Source organism: Misgurnus anguillicaudatus, chromosome 20, assembly GCF_027580225.2.
Source record: "Misgurnus anguillicaudatus chromosome 20, ASM2758022v2, whole genome shotgun sequence".
Lineage (NCBI taxonomy): Eukaryota > Metazoa > Chordata > Actinopteri > Cypriniformes > Cobitidae > Misgurnus > Misgurnus anguillicaudatus.
In genome coordinates this window covers 13,230,073-13,253,076 of record NC_073356.2, presented here as the reverse complement: position 1 = coordinate 13,253,076, position 23,004 = coordinate 13,230,073, and the positions used below count along the sequence as shown (strand labels likewise).

At 38.3% G+C, this 23,004-nt stretch overlaps 1 protein-coding gene across 1 annotated transcript; it reads left to right on the top strand.

The window, feature by feature from the left end:
• Positions 1 to 1,284: 1,284 nt before the first annotated feature.
• gon4la (gon-4 like a) lies at positions 1,285 to 22,932 on the top strand. The gene is made up of 29 exons (XM_055219872.2): positions 1,285 to 1,441; positions 1,656 to 1,836; positions 1,937 to 2,008; positions 2,163 to 2,371; positions 2,515 to 2,589; positions 2,669 to 2,719; positions 2,786 to 2,833; positions 2,920 to 3,018; positions 3,099 to 3,206; positions 6,595 to 6,756; positions 7,713 to 7,917; positions 8,010 to 8,111; positions 8,193 to 8,233; positions 8,311 to 8,408; positions 8,597 to 8,804; positions 11,731 to 11,817; positions 11,900 to 12,056; positions 12,247 to 12,376; positions 12,459 to 12,606; positions 13,835 to 13,951; positions 14,031 to 15,164; positions 15,266 to 15,347; positions 18,186 to 18,304; positions 18,532 to 18,729; positions 18,830 to 18,967; positions 20,252 to 20,503; positions 20,589 to 20,758; positions 21,131 to 21,233; positions 22,455 to 22,932. Exons 2-29 carry the CDS (start codon positions 1,662 to 1,664, stop codon positions 22,569 to 22,571), a joined length of 4,605 nt encoding a protein of 1,534 aa, XP_055075847.2. The 5' UTR covers positions 1,285 to 1,441; positions 1,656 to 1,661; the 3' UTR covers positions 22,572 to 22,932.
• Positions 22,933 to 23,004: the final 72 nt, after the last annotated feature.

The window sequence follows — 23,004 nt, the reverse complement described above, 5'->3', positions numbered from 1 at the left end:
TTAATTTTGGAGGAATGGTAAATTTAGGAATTCTCCTTGGAGTTAGTGCAAGGTTTTGCCTGGAGACACCTTTGGGTGTCATTATGTTCCCTAAACTTGATGCATTTCCTCCAAAGGCAAACATTTCTCAGACTTTACAAATAAACCAACTGTCTGACTGAATCTTCGGCAAGATAATGAAGGTTTGTTCCGTTTGTCTTTGTCAGAAGACTTAAATAGCATTTGATGAGAAACAGGTGAAAACCATTAAGAGACGATTATCATAATTGAACAGGCTGAAGCCTTAAAGGGATAGTTTACCCAAAAATGAAAATGCTGTCATTTACTCATCCACATGTTGTTCTAAATCTGTATGAATTTCTTTTTTCTGATGAACACAAAAGAAGATATTTGAGAAATGATGGTAAACACACAGCAAGTAATGTCCATTAACTTCCATAGTAGGAATAAAAAAATATAATGAAATTTAATGGTTACCGTCAACTGTGTGCTTTCTGTCATTTATCAAAATATTTTCTTCATCGTTTATCACAATGCTTCTAAAATATTTTTTCCCCTACTATGGAAGTCAATGGTCACTATCTGATGTGTGTTTACCATCATTTCTCAAAATATCTTTTTTTGTGTTCATCAGAAAAAAGAAATTCATACAAGTTTACAACAACGTGAGGAAGAGTAAATCATGACAGAATTTTAATTTTTTGGTGAACTATCCCACAACTATCTCACAAGTTTGCAAAAACCAAGGTCATAAAACGTCATGCGGGTAAACAAAAACATGTGCTGTTTTTTAAAGCACTTAAATAAATGTTAAATGTAAACTATCTGGTTACACTAATTTAATTTCAGTATAAGGCATAATGTGTAATTCTGTGGGGTTTTTTTACTTTTAAAAAACATAAAACATTAGAATTGTTCGTTTTTTATTTAAATTATTTTTTATTCATTTTATGTTTTTTTAGTATTTGCTTGTCCTACGATCTTGTTGTTGTTGTTGTTGTATATTATTATTATTATATTTTTTTCTGGTATTAATTTTATTCTTTTGTTATTTGTTTTGTGTATCCTTTTATTACGTATATGTATTTGTTTTGTAATTGTATGTTATATTTAGTTTATATATAAAATGTAAATAAAGTGAGGAAAAAACATAAAAAATGAATAAAATTATAATTAAAATTGTCGTAAGCTATTTTTTACAGTCTATGGTCGTTACTGATTCACGCTTTCCATTTCAAGACTTTTATTTTGACATTGAGCGATTCCGTTCGGTTTACAGGAAGTGACGAGCCTTGTTTTGCATTTCGTCATCGCGTCGCTGATTCATTTGTTGGCGGGTTGGATTTTTATTTCATTTTTTCATTATATTCCAATAAAAACCCAACAGGTGAATTAAAAATGACAAACGGAAGACTTTATTGACAAGGCAGTGCCTTTAAAGGTAATGTTTGTGTCCCTTCAAACACCGTTACTTCAGTGCAGGAGACAAAAACAAGAGATCAAAAACATTGAACACCATATGCAATAATTTTAGCTATAAAACAAATGCACAATTAAATATTAGCCCTCCTTGACCAATAATATTTGTTATTAAAACAATTATTCTAATCTTTTGAGTTTATAAGACAATGCGTTCACTGTTGCTCGTTCGTTAGGTTTAAATGATGGATCAGAGCCGCAAGCGGAGGTTAAACACCAAGAGATCTGGACTCTCTCATTGTAAAGTACAGAGAGCCGAAGAGCCAGAAGACAGCAGACCTGACAGTAAAGGATCAAACAGGCGCTTCACTAAGATCAGAGCCTCCAGTCCTCAGTTTGACACTGCTTGTTATAACAGTCAAGGCATTAAAACTATAGCTCCTAGGGAGCAGCCCAACAGTACATAAAGGGCCACTGGCATGCTTAAAAGTGTCTTTGTCTGTATGAATGTTATCAGGTCAAGAACAACACGCTGGATGTTCCCATACATCTGAAGATGATGCTGATAGGACTTTGGTCATCACATTTGGTAAGTAAAAAAAGCTTACCAGGAGCCTGAACTTCAGAGTGCACATTTTTCTGTTTTAAAAATCAGTTTGTAATGATTTATTAAGTGAAAATGTAAATTGATCAGAAGCAGAACCATGAATGTGCAGAAATAGAAGGCCAGTGCTGTGTTTCAGATAAGGAACAGGGTGTAACTCGACCGGTGGGGAGAAGGAAAGGCTCAAAGAGAAAGAAAGAAGCAGCGGGTCAAATAGACCCTCAACAGGAGACAGGTGAAGATGAAATCCAGCCAGAGGTGGAGATCGATCCCGATCTGGACAGGGAACTGGAAAATAAATCTCGACAACATAACTTGACCTCCGCCAATGTTCGTAGCATCATTCATGTGAGTGTAAACTGCTTCATCAACCTCAAGTCAATAGTTGCTATTGTCATCTCATGGGTTTGCAAGTTAACTACATGTTTCTTTGACTATATTGAGAGCACAGCTGAATGTTTGTGCCATATTTTCTTACTTCTTGCCTGCAGGAAGTCATTACCAATGAGCACGTTGTTGCCATGATGAAAGCTGCCATCAATGAATTGGAGCCCGTTCCTGTTTTTGTGAGTGTCAATGTTGTGTCAAAGACATCGTAAAGACATTGTAGACATGCTTTAAATGTACCCTCTCTTTCTTTCTCAGGAACCCAAGATGACTCGCTCCAAACTCAAAGAAGTTGTGGAGAAAGGAGTTGTAAGTTTGCATAGATTAATAGCTATGCTTACGTTATACGATTTTTTACCGTAATTCTTTTTGTAGGTCATTCCTGCATGGAACATTTCGCCGATCAAGAAGCCGACCAGGAAGGTAAACATCAGAGTTGAAGTGAACCGGCAGTGCAATAATAATAACATGGGGGTAAATGCTGAATGTTGTGTGTTATGCATTTACAGAAGGGACCCCAGTTTGTAGATATTCCTTTAGAGGAGGAAGACTCCTCTGATGAAGAGTATCGGCCCGATGAAGACGAGGAAGATGAGACGGCCGAGGAGGTTAGGGAGAGTAATTCTTGAACGATGTCGATCATACTATAATGTCGAATATTTGTAGATCACAAGTGTGTGTTTTGTAGACTCTTCTGGAAAGTGATTTGGAGAGTTCAGTGTCTTCTCCACGAGGCAATCGAGTAAAACTTTACAGATCACAATCTGAACATGAGGATGATAGTAGTTCCAGAACGGTAAGAGATCTGTACAGAGAACAAGGGCTGGGTGATATTTGTGAAAAAAATATACTTTAAAATAGATCAATATTTTATAGCTTGATATATACAGAATATAGAAATATTTAGCGTGATGTTTATTTATGAAGTTACACTGAACTGGTTTAAAAATGTGTTGTTTTGAGGTTTAAATCAGGAAGGCTATTAAAATAAAATACTTCAGTTCATTGCCCTTCCATTTTTAAGCTTAAACAACTTGACTTAACAAGTCATTTCAACTTTCTTGACTAGTGAGTTGTTTAGGCTTAAAGGCGGAGTCCACGATGTTTGAAAAACGCTTTGGAAAAGAAAACGGGCCGACTACCAAAACACACTTATAGTCAATCAGCAGTAAGGAGCGTGTCTACTAACCGTCATCGTTGCCTGGGTTGCGTATGTGTGGGGCTGGTCTATCAACAGAAGGTCCAGATTCTATTGGGGTAGGCAAGGCCGCATTATCCTAATGGGCAACATGGGCTGCAGCCCAGGGCCCCGAACACTAGGGGGCCTCCGAGACAATTCTATTTTGAGTTTTTAAAAACATTTTGATTGACGTAATTATGCGTAAGTGCTACCTAGAGCAGAGGCCCCCAACCACTGGGTCGCAAGAATGTTCTGAAAAAAATTGTATAATAGCTACGTAATAGCTTATGGGATATTTTGTCCTTTAAGAGCCGACTTCAAATAACATCGATCATTTCCACTCTTGTACAAGGCCGCTGTCTCTCTCTCTCTCTCTCAGCGCATCGGCAATCCCATTGCTGTTTTTAGAGTTTGAGTATACATTACTTCTAAAATACAGAGGTATTATTTATGAATCATTTGCAAATGTACCTCGCAAATCATGTATACGTGTAGACGTTCAACCTTGTAACATCGCAAATGACTGAAAAGTAATTTCAGAATTATCCAGATCAAACCATGATCAAAATAAACTCTTTAACTGCAGTAATAATATTTTAACGGGTACACTTTTAACGTAAGACAGCATCCAAGACATAATCTATTAAAGACTTCTCCCTGTATTAATTTCGTGTAAGAAGGCTTTGTCTTTATTTCTTGTTTGTGTATGGATCGACTTTTTTCTTAGTTTAACTGTTTGATGGATACACGAATAGCCATCTTCTGTGGTAAGTCCTTACATTAAAAAAATGTATATGCAAAAGCGAAGTTGTAAGATAAGGCAACATGCATGTTTATTCTGTTTCATGTTTATTTCGTTTCGTTTAGTATAGCCCTTTTTATTTTTTTATTTCTGCACCCGTTGCAACTGCTAGCAGCAGAGCAACCTGCCTTCGCTTTTTAAAAATAGTGTGTTGATAATAAACGTTTAAACTAACATTGTGATATGCTGAAAATATTTATTTTATATAGTTGTTATTATAGGCAAGTGAAGTGTTGATTTAGAGGCTCAATTCATCATACATGTCGTCAACTTGCTGTCGGCCGCTAACCACTAGTTATCATAAAAACTTTAACAAACAAAAACTGCTCTAAAATGTAAATATAAAAGAAATATAACTATTTTGCAATTTAAAACAAAACTGAACTGCTTTAATTGCTGCAAGAGTACAGCTGTACAAGCTGTGTAAGGAGTTATTTTTTGCTATTTCTGCGGATTTCTTTTGCAAAATCTATGCAGAATTTTGCAGAATGATTTAAAATGTTTTAAAACGATCTGAGAGAATGTGCGCTGTGAATATTACAAAAAATTAAATATTTTATAACATATTATACATTTTATTAAAGGATTACCCTGAATTAAACTAGACCAACATGAACCAACAGATAATGGATAATGTGCTTTCACGACCATAGAGTTTTATATAATATACATATATTACTGTCTACAGTGTAACAGTAAAAAGAAAAGGCTTCTCATAATAAATGTAGCGTATATAGCAAGATAATTTCATCAATTTAACAACACAATGTATATATATTTATCTTGTAAACGGATTTGAAATAATAAATAATTGTCGTGTCACGTAGCAAGAGAGACGATAGAGATCTCATTAACTTCTCTGCAGTAAGTTTTATTTCAATTTCAAGTTTTCCATATTAAATAGACTATTAAAAAGTTTGTCCTTATCTCATAAAAGCCTCACAGCAGACAGCACAGACTTCTACTCACAAACATACGAGATGCAGTAACTATATCTGCGGACACAGATTCCTAATGGGGAGAATTAAAAAGTTCGGACTCGGGTCGGACTCGGGCTGAGAATTCTGGGCTCTACTACTTTTGATTCAACTTGATTTTAATAATTTAATTGAGGAATTATATTTAAAGAAGAACAGACAGAAGCACTTTTAGTTGTGAGTTGCATTTAATAAATGTTATTTTCTGGGCTGTTTCTGAATGTAAAATTATTACTTGATAATATTGTTTAATTTATTTAAATCATTTCAGCCGACTTTTGCGTCAACTTGATTTTAATAATTTAATTGAGGAATTATATTTAAAGAAGAACAGACAGAAGCACTTTTAGTTGTGAGTTGCATTTAATAAATGTTATTTTCTGAGCTGTTTCTGATTGTAAAATTATTACTTGATAATATTGTTTATTTAAATAATTTCAGCCTACTTTGCGTCAACTTGATTTTAATAATTTAACTGAGGAATTATATTTAAAGAAGAACAGACAGAAGCACTTTTAGTTGTGAGTTGCATTTAATAAATGTTATTTTCTGGGCTGTTTCTGATTGTAAAATTATTACTTGATAATATTGTTTAATTTATTTAAATAATTTCAGCCTACTTTTGCGTCAACTTGATTTTAATGATTTAATTGAAGAATTCTTTTTAAAGAAGAGCAGAAAGAGGCACTTTTTGTTGTAGGTTTTATTAAATAAATGTTATTTTCTGGGCTATTTCTGATTGTAAAATTATTTGATAATATTGTTTAATTTATTTAAATAATTTTAGCCATTTAATGTTGCACATACGCTGTAAAAAACACTGGATTTACTAAAAAATATAGACAGTGCATCGTTTTTGCATCCTCTTTTTTTAGTAAGTTTTACTAAAAAAATTACGCAATGGGGCACTAAGTAAATCCAGCCTTTATTTTTTTCAGTGTATATTGGGGGGGCCTTAAACCAGCTTTAGCCCAGGGCCTCACAAAGGCTTAACCCGGCACTGGGGGTAGGGGCGTGTTTGTTTAGGTGATTTCAAATATCAACAATGGCTTTCAAACATCGTGGACTCCGCCTTTAAGGTATTACTACTTTTTTTATAGCAACTTCTAACTAGCCAAAAAAAGTTTAAATTACTTATTAATTCAAGATGATAAAACTCAAACATTAATTCAACAAGGAACCTTTACAGTGTTGTGAGTTATGACAAGTCTTTATCACTTTTTAGAGTCGTCGCAGATCCAGGCACCTGACAGTGGACGTTGCCCCAATGGGTCCCCCACCACCCCCTCCGGCTCCATCTGGAGCACCGGATTGCAGCTTCCTGGAGAAACTTCATGCCGTAGATGAGGAGCTGGCCATTGGCCCCCAATGCATGGAACCGTATCAGGTACAGCCTTCCTCATTTTGTGTTTGAGATACCACTTAGATGTTCATGTGAACTATATGAGCTGCAAAGCACTTTTCTTTATGTATTTACATGCATACACAAACATATATGCATAAGCAAAAATAATATTAATGGTATTTGCCTATATAAGCATAAAACTGTAAAGCCCTTTTCAGACATGAATTACGGAAAATATGTGTATTTTAAAATATATAATTTTTTGTGATTTTTACAAAAGTTTCACAACATTCCTTTTAGGAAAATTTTCTTCTAAAAATATATGAACATACAAATATATCAAATGAAAGAACAGACCCTCTGCTTTCAAACAAATAATAAACAAGCAAACAAAACAGGAAAAAAGCTTCATGCTATCTATATTAAAAAAAAAAAACATTTTTTTTCTATGCTTATAAACTCTTAAATGTGGGTATTTTTCTTCAAAAATATTTTTTTTAGCAAAACGCTGAAATAATTGCATTTTTGTGAAGGAATTTTGTTAGACATCAGATTCAGATTATCAAAACATACACAGAGTTTAAAATTAGTAAATTATTTTTTTGCTTAAGTTTTTTTTTATAAATTGGATGTGCGCCATCTAGTGGATAATTGCTGTATTACAGATTAACATAAAACCTTATCAGGAACACTTTTTTATGCAAATATTTGCTCTTGATTGATGAGATAACTCGTCAGTGGCGGGGAAAGGGTTAAAGCCGTGCACTTTGTGATGATCTTTGCTTCAGTCCAATTTGCAGACATTTCTCATGTCAAAGAGCTGAACAAAAACGTTTTGTTGTGCCCTTTACTGCATTGTTTCTGCCTTTTGTTCACACAGGCCGCTTTCCGTAAATGTTACGGCATAGTTACTAGGTTCTTTTTACGGGAGCGATTCCAGAACATTTACGGGAATGGGGTTTAAGTAAACTGTAAATAGTTTATTTTTGTGTTTCTAGAGTCTTAGTAGCACTAACGCAGATGAGAGCGTGATTTCGTTTCGAACCCGATCAAAACGTCCCTTGAGGGATGTTCCTCTGGGACGTCTGGAGGCGGAGTTACACGCTCCTGACATCACTCCAGACATGTACGGCTCCGCCCCCGAAGATCGGGAATGGACACAGTGGCTGCAAGGCCTCATGACTTCAGATATGGAGAACGATGGTAAAGACAGTGCTGAAAAGTGTAACATGCATGCTGTCAAGTCACATTCTCTCTTTAAATGTTTGTCTTGACCCCTCTCATGCTCTGGCCAGAGGAGGGTGATGATGAAGATGACCCAGAGTATAATTTCCTGGCAGACATTGATGAGCCGGATGTGGAGGACTATAGAAATGACAAGGCAGTGCGCATCACCAGTAAGTAAAGTCAATTTTACAGCGCAAAAGAAAATGTTTGCAGAAAGTTGCCGCCTTAATCACGTTCTCTTTGTTTTGCAGAGAAAGAAGTGAATGCCTTGATGGAGGAGCTGTTTGATGCTGTAAAGATTTGCTTGTCTACTTTCTATCTTGGCTAGCTGATGTTTTTCTCTGTACTGAAAACCTCCACCTCCTGTAGTTTCAGGATGAATTGGGTGGTCAGGATGAAGAAGAAGAGGAGAAAGAGGAAGAGGAGATCTCTGCGCAGGAGCCGCCTGCCATTCTAGACAATATTCAGTATGTCCGTCCTTAAATTCACAAGCATTTGAAACAATCTTCATCTCAGACACTTTGTCAAGTATTTTTTAAAAGAGCAACAATTGCAATGATATAATTGATATTACATTTCTATCCATTAACCGTGGGGGCGGAGTTTAGTTAAAAAAAATGCAGCATACAATTTAAAGTGATTTTTTTCTGTTTAGATGTGTAGAGGACCCAATGGCAGATGTCTTGAAGCAACGCTATCGAACGGTCCGAGAGCAGCTGGCGGCTCTGAGGAAACGTAAGGCTCTGCTGGAAAGCAAAGGCGTGCCTGTTCCCCCGCCCTGCCCTCGAAATCCGTCCAGCGCCTTAACTCCCATGAACCTCAGCAGGGCTCAGAAACTCCAGCTGCAGCAGCAGATCCAGCAGGTCAAGAGTCAAACACAGCATCAACACTATAGATATTGCTGTACTTTTAAACAGTATGAAAATATTGAAAATGTAAAGGGATACTTTTTGTTTTGCGACACATTGCGGCAGTATTATAAAAGCACCATCATTGTTTTATGCCCTATATTTAAAGTCTTTTAATACACTCAATAGCTTCATGTAAAGGAAAAAACGCACATTTAAAGATCTTTAAGTTTACAGAAACACTGTAACTTACTCGCAAACTGAGTTAGTTACAGTGGTAATTCACTGGTGAAGCGACGGATGAAACGCGTCATTCACACAAGATAACTGTAGGCTATTTTAAAGATCAGATTTTATAAAGTCTCAGGAAGCTGTTGGATGGATGCAATTCACTTTGTGCTGAGCACACGATGCATCTATTCTCGTTGTGTTTTAACTCCTTCGCCGCCATTGACGAGTTATCTCGTCAATTATGAGTTAAAATTTAACTGAGATGCCTTTCTGGACGAATTTCAAAGTGAAAGTGTAATACCGCTTTTATCAAAAACGGAAGTTAAAAAGATTTAATGATTTATTTTAACTGCCTTTATGTTTGATAGTCATTCTGAGTCTGATCTCTAACATAAATTCCTTTACAAAAACGCAATTTTTTAAGCTTTTTGCTCAAAATGTTGTATTTTTGAAGAGAAATATCCATATTTCAGTGGTTAAATTAAGTGGAAAAAGTAAATATCAATTTTGTTTGTTTATTGTTTGTTTGAAAGCAGAGGGTCTGTTCTTTCATTTGATATATTTGTATGTTTATATATTTATGGAAGATAATTTTTCCTGCAAGGAATTTTGTGAAACTTTTGTTAAAATCACAAAAATGCGGGTGGGCAACTTTTCTCAAAAAGGCTGGCGGTGAACTTTCCATTGCAGAGGGAGGATTTCCATGAGATGATGCTTCAAGGGCATCAAATCTGCGCCCAGAAAGCCCATAAACGTAGCGTGTTATGACTTAGGCGCATCAATTTTGCACCCGTAATGTGCATAAAAAGTCCGGTCAAGCGCATAATTCCCAAAATAACCATCTGCACACTAATGCTTTTTTACTATGACAGTTTTACGCAATTAAGGATTTTTTTGCATACTTACTAATCAAACGTACCTATTATATGGTCTCCTAAACACTGCCATGATTAATAATTACTAATGTTCCTGTAACTTGTAAATCATTTTAAATTATTGATTTTTACATTTAAAATTATACTAGATGTAGCAGAAAGCACTATACACATTTAATTACAGTAGTATCGGCTGATATTCAGAATTCTGGTATCGGATTGGAAATGAAAAAGTGTCGGGACATTCCTAATTGCAGCTTACATCTTGAATTGAAGATACATAATCAGTGTGTTTTTCATGGGGATCGAACCCATTATCTTTGCACTGTTAGCACATCACTTTACAGTTCTTTGCTAGAGGGAAATTAAATAGCAGGCATTTTATTGGCTTATAACGATTATCTGGAAATAATCATATAGCAGACAATAAAACATCCTTTCCAATATATACCACTATTACTGTGCAACACCCCAAGTCTTAATATTTATGTAGAAGTTACTATATTTTTGATAAAGCTAGGTAGTCTCTCTCACTCTTTCTCTCACCATCTCCGGCACTCTTTTCCCCTCTCATACCTTCTTTTTTTTCCCTCTCTCTCTCTTCCTCCCTCTCCAGCTCTCTTGTCCCCCTTTTGCTCCCACTTTTTCGATCTCCTACTGTTTCCTTCCCTCTATCACCTTCTGTTTCTTCAGCCCCCCTCTGTCTCTCTCTCTCTAGCCCTTTTCACACAGAGATTACTGAAAATACACAGAACATGCGTCCGTGATTTTTCCGGCATTGTTTGATTTTTGGTTTATCACACTGCTAATGATTTTCCGAAATCTGTGCGTGCATTCCAGTGGCGGCCGGCGGACTTCTTTTTTCGAGGGCGCACGATCCGAAGTTCATCACAATATGTATGTAGCCCGTCATGTGTGTTGTTCGTCATTTCAAAATATGTGTTCTGCGCATTTGTGCATCACGTGTCTTGTCAAAATAACTGCCTGCTGCAGATGCGTCTAAAGGGTTTACGATAGACAAAGAGACGCTCACGTTTGCCAGATACTCACATAATCTCATGCGTAATCCGAGTTTCCTGTTAACGGGGTGTGTGTTGCGTGTATTTTATGTCTCTTTTATCATAAACGGTTTTGATGCGTTTGCAGCAGGCACTTATTTTGACAAAACACATAATGCACATGGTTCACATGACGCAACAAACACATATTTTGAAAACACGAGAAACGAAAAAACAATCCCGAGCCACCACTGGTGCATTCTCACACATACCGTAAAGATCCCGTAAAGACGCGTGGCATATTTACAGACCTGAACTAGGTTTTTTCACCGCGTCTGACGTTTGCTAATTATTCGTGGTTGCATTTTTGTATTTAAAGAGATAAACGTGTGATGCGCTGTTCTGTCATGCTGGTGAATGATCTCGGCTTTAGCGCCGATAGTGATAAGCGCCCTGATAACTGCTTCAGTCCAGTTTGCCGACATTTTTCGACGTGAATGTTGATTTGCGTTTTAATATCTGTGTAAAAAGAGCTGGACCACAACTTCTTGTTGCGATGACACGCACGTCCTCACTACAGCACGTCCCTTACAACATTGTTTCTGCATCTTGTTCACACAGAATGCTTTCTGTGAATTTACCAGCAATGTTACTAGGTCCTTTTTACAGGAGCGATTCCAGAACATTTATTGGACGTGTTTGGGTTCACACAGAAGGGTCTCTGCCAATTTAACAGAAATTTTGTGATACCAAAGTCTGTAAAATGTCATTCACTCTTTCTCTCTCTTTCTATCTCTCTCTCACTGTGTTGTCTGTACTTTTTGTTGTGTCCTGTAGCATGTGCAGCTCCTTACGCAGGTGAACATGTTGAGCACTTCAGTCAAGGGTCTGGAGGCCGAGGCTTCAACAAGCAAACAGTTTTTGGTGAGACACAAATGCTACATAGAAATACCCCTATAGCGTAATGAAGAGTAAATGTTTTGAAATCTTTATTTATCTCTTTTAGTTGGAAATGCAGATGTTTGCTCAGCATGAAGAGCACATGCGTGGTTCAATAGAGCCAGGCTTCACCAGCATCTTCAGAGCCTGTAACCTTCAGGGTGCTCTTTCCCTGCTGGAGGAACTAACGCTATCACCTACACTTCACACTTTATGCTTCCCTGGTAATTTATGCTTAATCTATGCTTGCTATGTGTCTTTGGGTTTTGCTTGCGAAAGCATCACTTAAAATTGCTTCAGAAAATGTGAACATGCACTGCTGCCAACTGAAGTTATAACTGTTCATGATTTCCATACGTATTAACTTGTAACTTTCAGCAATTTTACTTCTCGTTTGTATGATACATTGTCTAGGATCTCAGTTTCCAGCTCATTTGGCCTGGATGATGGCAACACGGTCAGTATTTCTCTACCCAGAGCTGCTTCCTGTAGCCCAACTGCGTCCTTTTCGATCCAAAGGCCCGTTCACGTCGGCGGAAGACTGGTACTGCAATTGTGCATCAACTTCATTCATTTAAAGCTTGCATAAGCATAGTGACTGATTTTCCTCACCGTCCCCTCTTCAGTCTTTTGGTTCTAGGTCATAAGCACATGAGAAGTACTCTACACCCGCTGCAGATGACATGCCGCTATCTGCTGGCCGCTCGAAGCTTTCTTTATGTGAAAACGCACATCAAGGACGCGTGTCAAAAGCCTTTTCATAATGTCATCAAGGTGAATTAACACAATGGCTCCGTTTTAAACGTAGTGATAGAAATGCACTATAATCTATATGACTGTGTTTTCAGTGGTGTATAAAGACCTTGCATAATAAAGTGTATTGTTTTTAATTACCTTAGATTGAGGCAATTCTAACTACATCGTGGGTCCCCTTACATGGAAAGTCACAATTTTGCACCAGTATGTTTATACAGTAGCCCTAAACTGACAAACTGCTCTACAGAGCGCATTTCATCACTATGTTGTCTCAAACGACAACATCTTTGTCAGCCACTGTAGCTTTTTTATGTACGTCGAAAGGGACATAAAATTGCAGTTGGTTGCAATTCGCAATCTCACCGCTAGATGACACTAAAATCTACACACAGCACCTTTAAAGCCCGTGATACACTGTATGAGTTTTGCAATCCTATAAGATCATTACCCTATAACACTGTGCGACATGGATTGTTTTAACTGGGTATGACAAGCATGTAGACTGTGCGATGATGACACCTATTGAATCGTAGGGTGCAACTCACGTTAGCGCAACGTCAACAGCATGCGCTAGTGGTAAACAAATACCGGTACGCAGGTCGTAGTGGCAAGCACACTGTGCATTGATCACGCTGATTTCTGACACTGTCAGAAAACAATCGTAGGCTATCTTTTGACGCAAGGCCAAGAAAACATCCATCTTTGAACCTCTCTTACGGAATGGCATAGGACCACCGATGAAGAGCCACGATCACAAAAATTGCCGCGATTGATTCACGATGGTAATCTTTTGGTCGTGTAGTGTATCCCGGGCTTAAGGTATCTTCGGCAAGTTTCCAATATGAAGTGTGTTTCAAAATATAGACAGCACATTGTGTTTGTGTTGGCCATAAAATCGGTTGCCAAATGCTAATGCAACATTGCATTACATTACATAGAAGGCAATCCCAGAATGCATTGCAATATTTTCAGTCAAGAAGAGAAACGCATATTAGTAAAGACAGGAACGTCTAGAAATGTCAAGTGAATTCAGGTTGATTTTTAACGTGAATTCACCCTACTTTAAGTATTCATTTAATACAACAAAGTTTAGCAACTTGCCAATATCAGCATGCTAGGTTTCTCATGCATTTCACTATATGGGTGGCGTGCAGAGTTGCTCAAGTTTATTAAAAGCTGGATCTTTAAATAGACTCAGTCACATTTGCCAATAAAAGGGATACATAGTATTTTCTATGTGTTACAGACGTACTTCCTGGAGGGAAGGTGTCCTCCGATGCCTTTGGCCTGTAAAAGAGTCAGTCCTTGTGACCAGCGTCCACCAGTGGAGAGAGAACGGAGCCTTATGCCTCATTGGCTCTTGGTAATAGTCACCTTCTTTTAATATCACTTTTGACATGGTTACCAATTTAGTAAATAATGCATTTAAACCTTTTTCACAGAAAAACCTTAAGCTCATTTGCGAGCATGCAAGAACGCTAACCGTTCCATCTGGTGACTCTCCGTCCCAAACTACCAAACTTCCAGAAGGCACTACTTCTTCAACAATAGACAATGTCTGTCTGAGTGCCTTACCAGGACCACAGCGTAGATTTCCTCCCAACCTTCCTGAAGACCTGGCTGAGACGCTTAAAAATGTAAGGGGCGGAAACAAGAAAAAGGCTGCTCAAAAGCCCTCAAAACCTTTGCTATCTACCGAGGAAAAGGAAATTCTTAATCAAATGCCAGCTATCTTACCGAAAGCAGCCACAGTCCCTAGTCCTTCCCTTTATCAACCCCCTCATCTCCCACAAGGTGTGAACCCAAAAATGCAAGCAGATTCATTGAGTCCAGAACTAAATCCTTGCCAATCTGGTGCTATGAATTGTCCAGTTAAAACTCCAATAATAGCCTCAAAGCCTCTGGTGGGACAAAATCAAGGAGTAACCCATGGGAAAGAATTTATTACCCTACCTTCACATCCTGGACCAGTGGTTGCTCCTAATGTTTTAGCACCAAACCAAGGTGGACTCATTATTACTCTTCCCCTACCCCATGATCCTTTCATCTGTCCCACCCCTATTATTATAAAACCTCCAGCTGGTGTCCCACTGAATACAAGTCAGAGCTATGGTGCTCTACTTAAACTTATACCAAAGTCCAGTGGTGGTCTGGATGCTCCTCAATCAGTATCTCAGAAACATTTTAAAAAACGTCTTCTTCTACCGTCTGGCAATGTGTTTGCAAGCAAGAGTCAGACGACTAAACCTGGACCAATCTTTAAACGGGCTCCAAATAGGACAAGGATGAAACGGATCATGAAGAAGAGAACCCCCGTCAACACCGCATGTGGCCCATCAGTGATTCAAGAGACCATTATTGACTCCACACAAGAAACTGCAGAGGAAGAGTGTGACTCAAGAGACCTGTTTCTCACACTTTCTGAATCCTCTGGGAGCCCAGAACCTAACATCAAAGAAGACAACAATGACTTGGAGATGGGTGAAGATAAACTAGAAGAGCAGGAAGCAACAGAAAAGGCAGACTCATCTAGGCAGACATTGGAGGAGGAACCAGATGGCGTTTCAAAAGTTCAGGTAAAATATTTTAATGTTTTTTAATGATATCTTTTTATGGGTTTATCGGATGAGACCAAAGTTAGCATTTTATTAATTCAGCCTTTTATTGTAAAAACTAGGAAACTACGGATGACTTGTCACAGCTGGACACAAAGACACAATCTGAAAAGGAACCAAATTCAGAAAGCCATCAATCTTTAGGTAAGATTAGTCTTTGTGTAAATATAAGGAGGATACTTTTTAGGTGAATCCTTGGGGTTCATAAATATTAGATCAAGACTAAGCACTGCTATTGTGTGAATGACGGCGACGGAAGTCCCGCCTTCCAGTTAAAAGAACCAATCATCAAACGATAAAGACTGATGATCCTCTGGGGATGGGGCTTTGTACAGTTTGTACAGGCATTTTTAACCCTGTGCGCATGTACAGTAGATTAAACAACCTAAAAAAAAAAATTAGCACTCAAGAAACAAATGTTATGGTACAGTTTGTTGTCAGGTTTAATTTAATTAAAGAAATATATAGTTTAATAGTGCACTCAATTTTAGAGAGTTTCCCTATTTATGTTGATAGGACTTTAGTCTTAAAGGGACACTCCACTTTTTTTAAAATATGCTCATTTTCCAGCTCCCCTAGAGTTAAACATTTGATTCTTACCGTTTTGAAATCCATTCAGCTGATCTCCGGGTCTGGCGCTATTACTCTTAGCATAGCTTAGCATAATCCGTTGAATCTGATTGGACCAGTAGCATCGCACCTACAAAATAACCAAAGAGTTGAATGTTTTTTCTATTTAAAACTTGACTCTTCTGTAGTTACATCGTGTACTAAGACTGACAGAAAATTGGAATTTGTGATTTTCTAGGCAGATATGGCTATGAACTATACTCTCATTCTGGCGTAATAATCAAGGACTTTGTTGCCGTACCATGGATGCAGCAGGCCCGAAAATTACCAAGTCCCCTTGGTAACTTTCAATATCAGCGGACTATTTTCGGGCACTGCGTAATTTCATTGCGCCTCCTGCAGCCATGTTACATCAGCAAAGTCCTTGATTATTACACCAGTTTGAGAGTGTGGTTCATAGCCATATCTGCCTAGAGAATCACGGCTTTTGGTTTTCTGTCGGTCTTGGTGCGCGATGTAACTACAGAGGAGTCAAGTTTTAAATAGAAAAAATATAGAAACTCTTTGGTTATTTTTGAGTGCGATGCTAATGGTCTAATCAGATTCAATGGATTATGCTAAGCTATGCTAAAAGTGTCCCTTTAAGTACTATTCACACGGGATAAGTATTATCTGGGGACCTAGTGTGATTAAGAAATCAGCCCCCTACATCTGAGTTTCGTGTGGCCCAATCACACAAACACTGTGATTTTACTCAAATTTACTGACTTATCTCTCAGATATGTTGTTGAGGTTTTGCGTAACACCATGTCTTATACATCTAATGCCACGATACACGGTAAAAGGTACCTTTTCCATGTTTATCAGAGTTTTTGTCCTGATCAGCCACTTCACATGCCGCGTTGAGCGTCACGCCCCATTCAGACAGCCAGCGACCAGCAGTAGCAGAGCGACACGATCTCATTCATTTCAATGGAAACCTGTCAAATTCCGGCGACACGAGCGAAAGTGACCGTTGGCGAATTTCGGGAGCGACTACCAATGAGAACGAAGTAGTAGAGTTTACGTCATCCTTCTCTCGTCAGTTACTGAAGTGGATGGCACTCATTTGTTTATGACAACCAGATTTAAACACGCCTCATTAAAAGAGACACGATAACGTCGCTGGCTGTCTGAACGAGGGGTCAGTTTAGAAACTATACCGCAATGTCACCGCTGACAACTCTGTCTGTACAGAGATCTCATTTAATAAAAGTTCTGCACATTCTTAATATTAAAGGTGCAGTGTGTACATTTTAGCGGCATCTAGTGGTGAGGTTGTGAATTGCAACCAACGGCTCAGTCCACTGCTCACCTCTTGCTTTTGAAACACATACCGAGAAGCTACGGTAGTCGCCACCGGACAAACATGTCATTGTTGAAGAAAACTTAATAAAAAAGTTTGTCCGTTAAGGGCTTCTGTAGAAACATGGCTGCACAAAATGGCGGCTTCCATGTAAGGGGACCCTCTGTGTATGTAGATAAAAACGTCTCATTCTAAGGCAATAAACACATAACGATTCATTATGAAAGGTCTTTATACACACCTGATAATATAGTTTTGTATATTATTTTGCATTTCTGTCAAAAGATCCTTCTAAAAATTACACACTGCACCTTTAATAATCAAACATGGACGTGGATAGATTAGACGTTTAACAGCATAAATGAATATATAACAAAACCCTTAAGTTTCACATGGAAAGCCATAAAAAGTGAAGGGTTGCATCTCTGTACAGTATGTGTGTGCGCTGCGCTCCTGAGCTGGAGTGCGAGAGGTGCAGAAATAGAGTAAAAGCTCACAGACTTGAAAAAATTTTATATGATCCTGCCAAATTACAGAGATGCCGATTCACATGGGACTAATATTATCACAGGAGCTCGGTGTTATATATGTGTTAAATATGGTAGATTGCAGACATGGGATAAAGATCACAGACAACCTCCGCAATTATTACAAATCATTAAAGGTCACCAGGTAATACTAATTCCGTGCGAATGGGGCTTTAGATGACTGAAATAACTGCCCAGAGGTATTGCAAACATGGCCGCCTAGTGCGCAACTTCTATAGTAAATAAAACAGTAGTATTTGTCAGTTTCATTTTAAATAAAATATATTTTTACTTGTAATATGTTTTTCATAGTACCATAAAAATAATTTTGGGGGGGGTATGCTTGTCATGAAAATGTGGCAATGCAAAACATTTTAATGGTCCTAACAAACAGCTTTATTTTCTTAACACGCAAAATACTTTTTGCATATTTTGTGATTTCGGGGTTGGAGTAGGTTTTTATGAGATAAATCTTTTGTGCTGTTCAGTTGGCATGCTTTATATTTTTCAAGTTTTCACTTAACTTCTTTGAACTCACAGGTGGGCACCATGGTTGTGTTGGTACGGAGACGTCCTCTGTCCTTTACAATGACACATTGGATGATGATCCTCACAGAGACGCTAAAGATGTTGCCTTGGCTCAGGCTTACCTGCAGAAGGCAAGAAATATTTCTTAGTTTGAGCAACAATGTTTATTTTAATGAAAGCCATAAGCTTTAAGATAATGTTTTCAGCCAAGCAGAGGTGTATTATAGACGGTTCATTAGACGCATGCATTGTGCCACGGGCACCTGGCCCGAAGTTTACTTCCGGTCTGTGCTTGTTTATCGGTGTGGCTAGTGGCTAAATGGAACCTCTGGAACAAATAAAAATTTTCCATCTTCAGGTGTATGAGGCGCTTCAGGTGGCTCCAGGGAAGTTAGAGGAGTTTTTAGGAGTCCTGTCTGAGTTTGAGAGAGACCCAGAAAGTCACAGCTCTCTGGAGCTGCTGAGGAGACTCGAACCCGTGCTGAGTGACTGGCCTGAACTGCTTCGAGATTTCGCTGCCTTCTTGCATCCAGATCAAGCCCAGGAGTGTGGCCTGGTAATTAGAGCTTTGTCTCATTTACATAGCCACATATAGCTTGTGAAAATAGCACCACATCAGTACAATCTTAATTTATTGAACTGTTATCTCGCTGTAGCTGGCAGAGCAGCAGGCTTTTGAGCGAAGCAGGCGGTTTCTACGGCAACTAGAAGGTACTTTTGGAGAGCAGTCAGCCCTTTACAGAAAAGTTGTGTGCGTTCTGCAAGGGAGTCTATCACATGCTGGCTCCAAAGAGGTAAACCTAAACCTAAAGACAAGTAGTCAGCAAATACACTCACCTAAAGGATTATTAGGAACACCTGTTTAATTTCTCATTAATGCAATTATCTAATCAACCAATCACATGGCAGTTGCTTCAGTGCATTTAGGGGTGTGGTCCTGGTCAAGACAATCTCCTGAACTCCAAACTGAATGTCAGAATGGGAAAGGTGATTTAAGCAATTTTGAGCGTGGCATGTTTGTTGGTGTCAGACGGGCCGATCTGAGTATTTTACAATCTGCTCAGTTACTGGGATTTTCACGAACAACCATTTCTAGGGTTAACAAAGAATGGTGTGAAAAAGGAAAAACATCCAGTATGTGGCAGTCCTGTGGGCGAAAATGCCTTGTTGATGCTAGAGGTCAGAGGTGAATGGGCCGACTGATTCAAGCTGATAGAAGAGCAACTTTGACTGAAATAACCACTCGTTACAACCGAGGTATGCAGCAAAGCATTTGTGAAGCCACAACACGCACAACCTTGAGGTGGATGGGCTACAACAGCAGAAGACCCCACTCATCTCCACTGCAAATAGGAAAAGAGGCTACAATTTGCACAAGGTCACCAAAATTGGAAAGTTGAAGACTGAAAAAATGTTGCCTGGTCTGATGAGTTTCGACTTCAGATGGTAGAGTCAGAATTTGGCGTAAACAGAATGGGAACATGGATCCATCATGCCTTGTTACCACTGTGCAGGCTGCTGGTGGTGGTGTAATGGTGTGGGGGATGTTTTCTTTGGCACACTTTAGGCCCTTTAGTGCCAATTGGTCATCGTTTAAATGCCACGGCCTACCTGAGCATTGTTTCTGACCATGTCCATCCCTTTATGACCACCATGTACTCATCCTCTGATGGCTACTTACAGCAGGATAATGCTCCATGTCACAAAGCTCAAATAATTTAAAATTGGTTTCTTGAACATGACAATGAGTTCACTGTACTAAACTGGACCCCACACAGTCACCAGATCTCAACCCAATAGAGCATCTTTGGGATGTGGTGGAACGGGAGCTTCGTGCCCTGGATGTGCATCCCACAAATCTCCATCAACTGCAAGATGCTATCGTTTCAATATGGGTCAACATTTCTAAAGAATGCTTTCAGCACCTTGTTGAATCAATGGCATGTAGAATTAAGGCAGTTATGAAGGTGAAAGGGGGTCAAACACAGTATTAGTATGGTGTTCCTAATAATCCTTTAGGTGAGTGTATGTCATCTATTTTTTGCAGTTCTTATTTGCATTTATTCTCTTTTTCTCAGATTCAAGCACAGATAAAGTTAATGTTTCGTGACCACACCGACTTGCTGGAGGAATTCTGGGTATATTTTAGACAGCTTCATCCTCAAGTGCAGATGTGCTTTGATGAGGATGATGATGATGCAAACAATGAGTCCACAGTGCAGACTCTTAAGGACTCCAAAGGAAGCCAACCATGTCGCCCCACCATAACTCGCTCACCAGACAACAAAACTGCCAGTAAACGCAGGATAAAGAGAGATAAACATCTCCAGGTATCACACGAAGAGATCATTAAAACTGCCCTAACAGTTCAGTTTGCATTTATATTCATTACCTCTCAATATTTATCTTCTTTAGATGAGTGAAATAAGGAAGCTCAATGCAAAGAATACTGTGTGCACTGAGATGGAAAAAACGGTAGATGAAGATTCTTCAGCAGACAATAAGAAGTTGACCACAGAAGCCTCAGTATGTGCCAAGAATAGTTCACATACCCCAAATGGCAAAAAAGTAGTGCTCTGGACAAGGTATGTTGTTTTACTTTTTTAATCCTTTTGTTGGTCAGTTAAATATTAAAAAGATTTTTTCACACTTAGCTGGTTGTGTGCCAACACATTTAGTGGTGGTTTCCCGGACAGGGTTTAGATTAATCTAGGACTAGGCCTTTTAGAACATCTAAGAAATTTTTACAAATAAACCTAACAAAAAACAATACTGGTGTGCATCTTGAGAAAAAACAATGACACTGATACATGTTAAAATATGTCAGTACAAGGTGTTTTTAAATTAAAGCAGCTCAAACATGCATTTTAGTCTGGGACTTGGATAAACTCTGTCTGGGAAACCGCCCCATAGAGGTGTAATAATGGTTTATAATAAATTTTCCTGTATGACCAAAGGGAGGCCGATCGTGTTATACTCACCACCTGTCAACAGAGAGGAGCCAGAATGGCAACCTTTCGTGCCATTGCCGACCAACTGGGTAACAAAACGGCAACTGAGGTTTGAATACTTTTCTTGGACATTTACAAGCTTGATCAATTCTGCATGCTGTACAATATTTGGGTCCATGTCATATTTTAACTCAAAATCAAGTCTTGAAAATATTAATCACACTAACTGTGCATTCACATCAGCTGCGGTAGAGGCAGCAAAAACGCACTATTCGCACAAAGTTGGGCACTTGAACATTTTGAGTTTACTTGCTTCATTTCCACGTGAAATTATAGTCATTCAAGACATTCACGCAGAAATTCGCGTCATGGGAGGGGCTTCTGCGACTCCACTTGCTCCCTGTAATCACGTCAATACTAGAGCAAGCTCCTGATTGGTTAACGTGGCGCAAATATCCACCAAAGTTCAGATTTTTCAACTTCCGCGTTTCCCGCGGCAACGCTCAATTCGCGCGGAACACACCGCAGGATGCCTATTCGCGTCTTTGCATTGACTTAACATGTAAATCACTCGCGCTTGCCGCCTTTTCCGCGCCTGATGTGAATGCCACATGACAATGCATCTCGATTGTCCTAAAACAAGATCTTCATTTTCTTGATACAAAATATTTTTCTTTTGAAATGTAATTTGCCCATTTAAAGGGCACATATTATGCAAAATCCACTTTTACAAGGTGTTTGGTCAAAAATGTCTGTTGGAAGTGTGTGAACACATCCACCCATTCCTTTTTCAATCCTCATTAAACCAAATTAGACATTAGACATGCTGTTTTGATTCGCTTGTTAATGTGATGTCACACTGATAAAGCTCAGCCCATAGCCACTGCACTGACTGGTTAATTTTACCCAAAAGCTTTTCTAAATTTGTTTATTAGCACGTTGTAGTGCACATGTGGCTGAATATACTATTGTCTCAGACTGTATTCACCGGAATCAGATCTATTTTTAACAGAAAGCACTCATAGCTTCTCACTCCCTTGCCAACAGACAGTAACTCATTTGCATTTTCAGGTACACACATGAAAACCTATTTTTCAAATAGGGGCATTTTGGACATGCTATAATAAATGATCTGTGGGGGTATTTTAAGCTGAAACTTCACAGACACATTTAAGACTTGTATTGCATTTTGTAAAAATGGGCACAATATGTGCCCTTTAAATATACAATTTGAAACCTTGATACTTTTGACATTCAGTGAGATAATAGTGTACAATGTGTTTAGATCGACCTTTATTACAGTTGGATAATAACCTTTTTTTCTTTGTAGGTTTCAGAACGATTTCAAGATCTCATCAAGTTGTTCCACAGATCAAGCAAGTTACATCACACAGGTCCATCATACACAGAACAGCATCCCAATACAATTGAAAATGAACCAGACTGAGAATAAAAACCTACTGAACTATTTAATTTGTGATCATAAATGAGTGCAGGCTGGACCTGCCTTCTGAAGTTATTTATTTGCAAAAATGGACACCAATGTAGATATATTTTCCTGAAATACTTGAAGAAAGCAAATATCATTTAGTATTGAAGAATCGATGTTATGTGTTATATATGAATGATATTGTATGAAGTCTACAACTGTGAGGAAGAATCGTGATGAAGATTTTTGCACTTTAAAAATGTCTTTCATGGTAAAGTAGCTGTTTAATTATTTTACATTTGTTTTTTGTTGTGGTTGTTGAAAAAAATATATACATTTGCCTTAAAATCAAGAGGCGAGTCTATTATTGTTTTGTAAATGAGTGTGTTCGAATAATTCATGTTTTTTTATTTAAACAATTGAAGGATAATGTCATTCATATGCGAAGGAG

Excerpts from the sequence above, each read along its gene's own strand:
- gon4la (XM_055219872.2), top strand. The coding sequence starts at position 1,662 with ATGATGGATCAGAGCCGCAAGCGGAGGTTAAACACCAAGAGATCTGGA. Across the intron at positions 3,019-3,098 it reads AAGATGAGACGGCCGAGGAG|ACTCTTCTGGAAAGTGATTT; the intron begins GTTAGGGAGAGT and ends TGTGTTTTGTAG. Across the intron at positions 15,348-18,185 it reads AGAAAGCCATCAATCTTTAG|GTGGGCACCATGGTTGTGTT; the intron begins GTAAGATTAGTC and ends TTGAACTCACAG.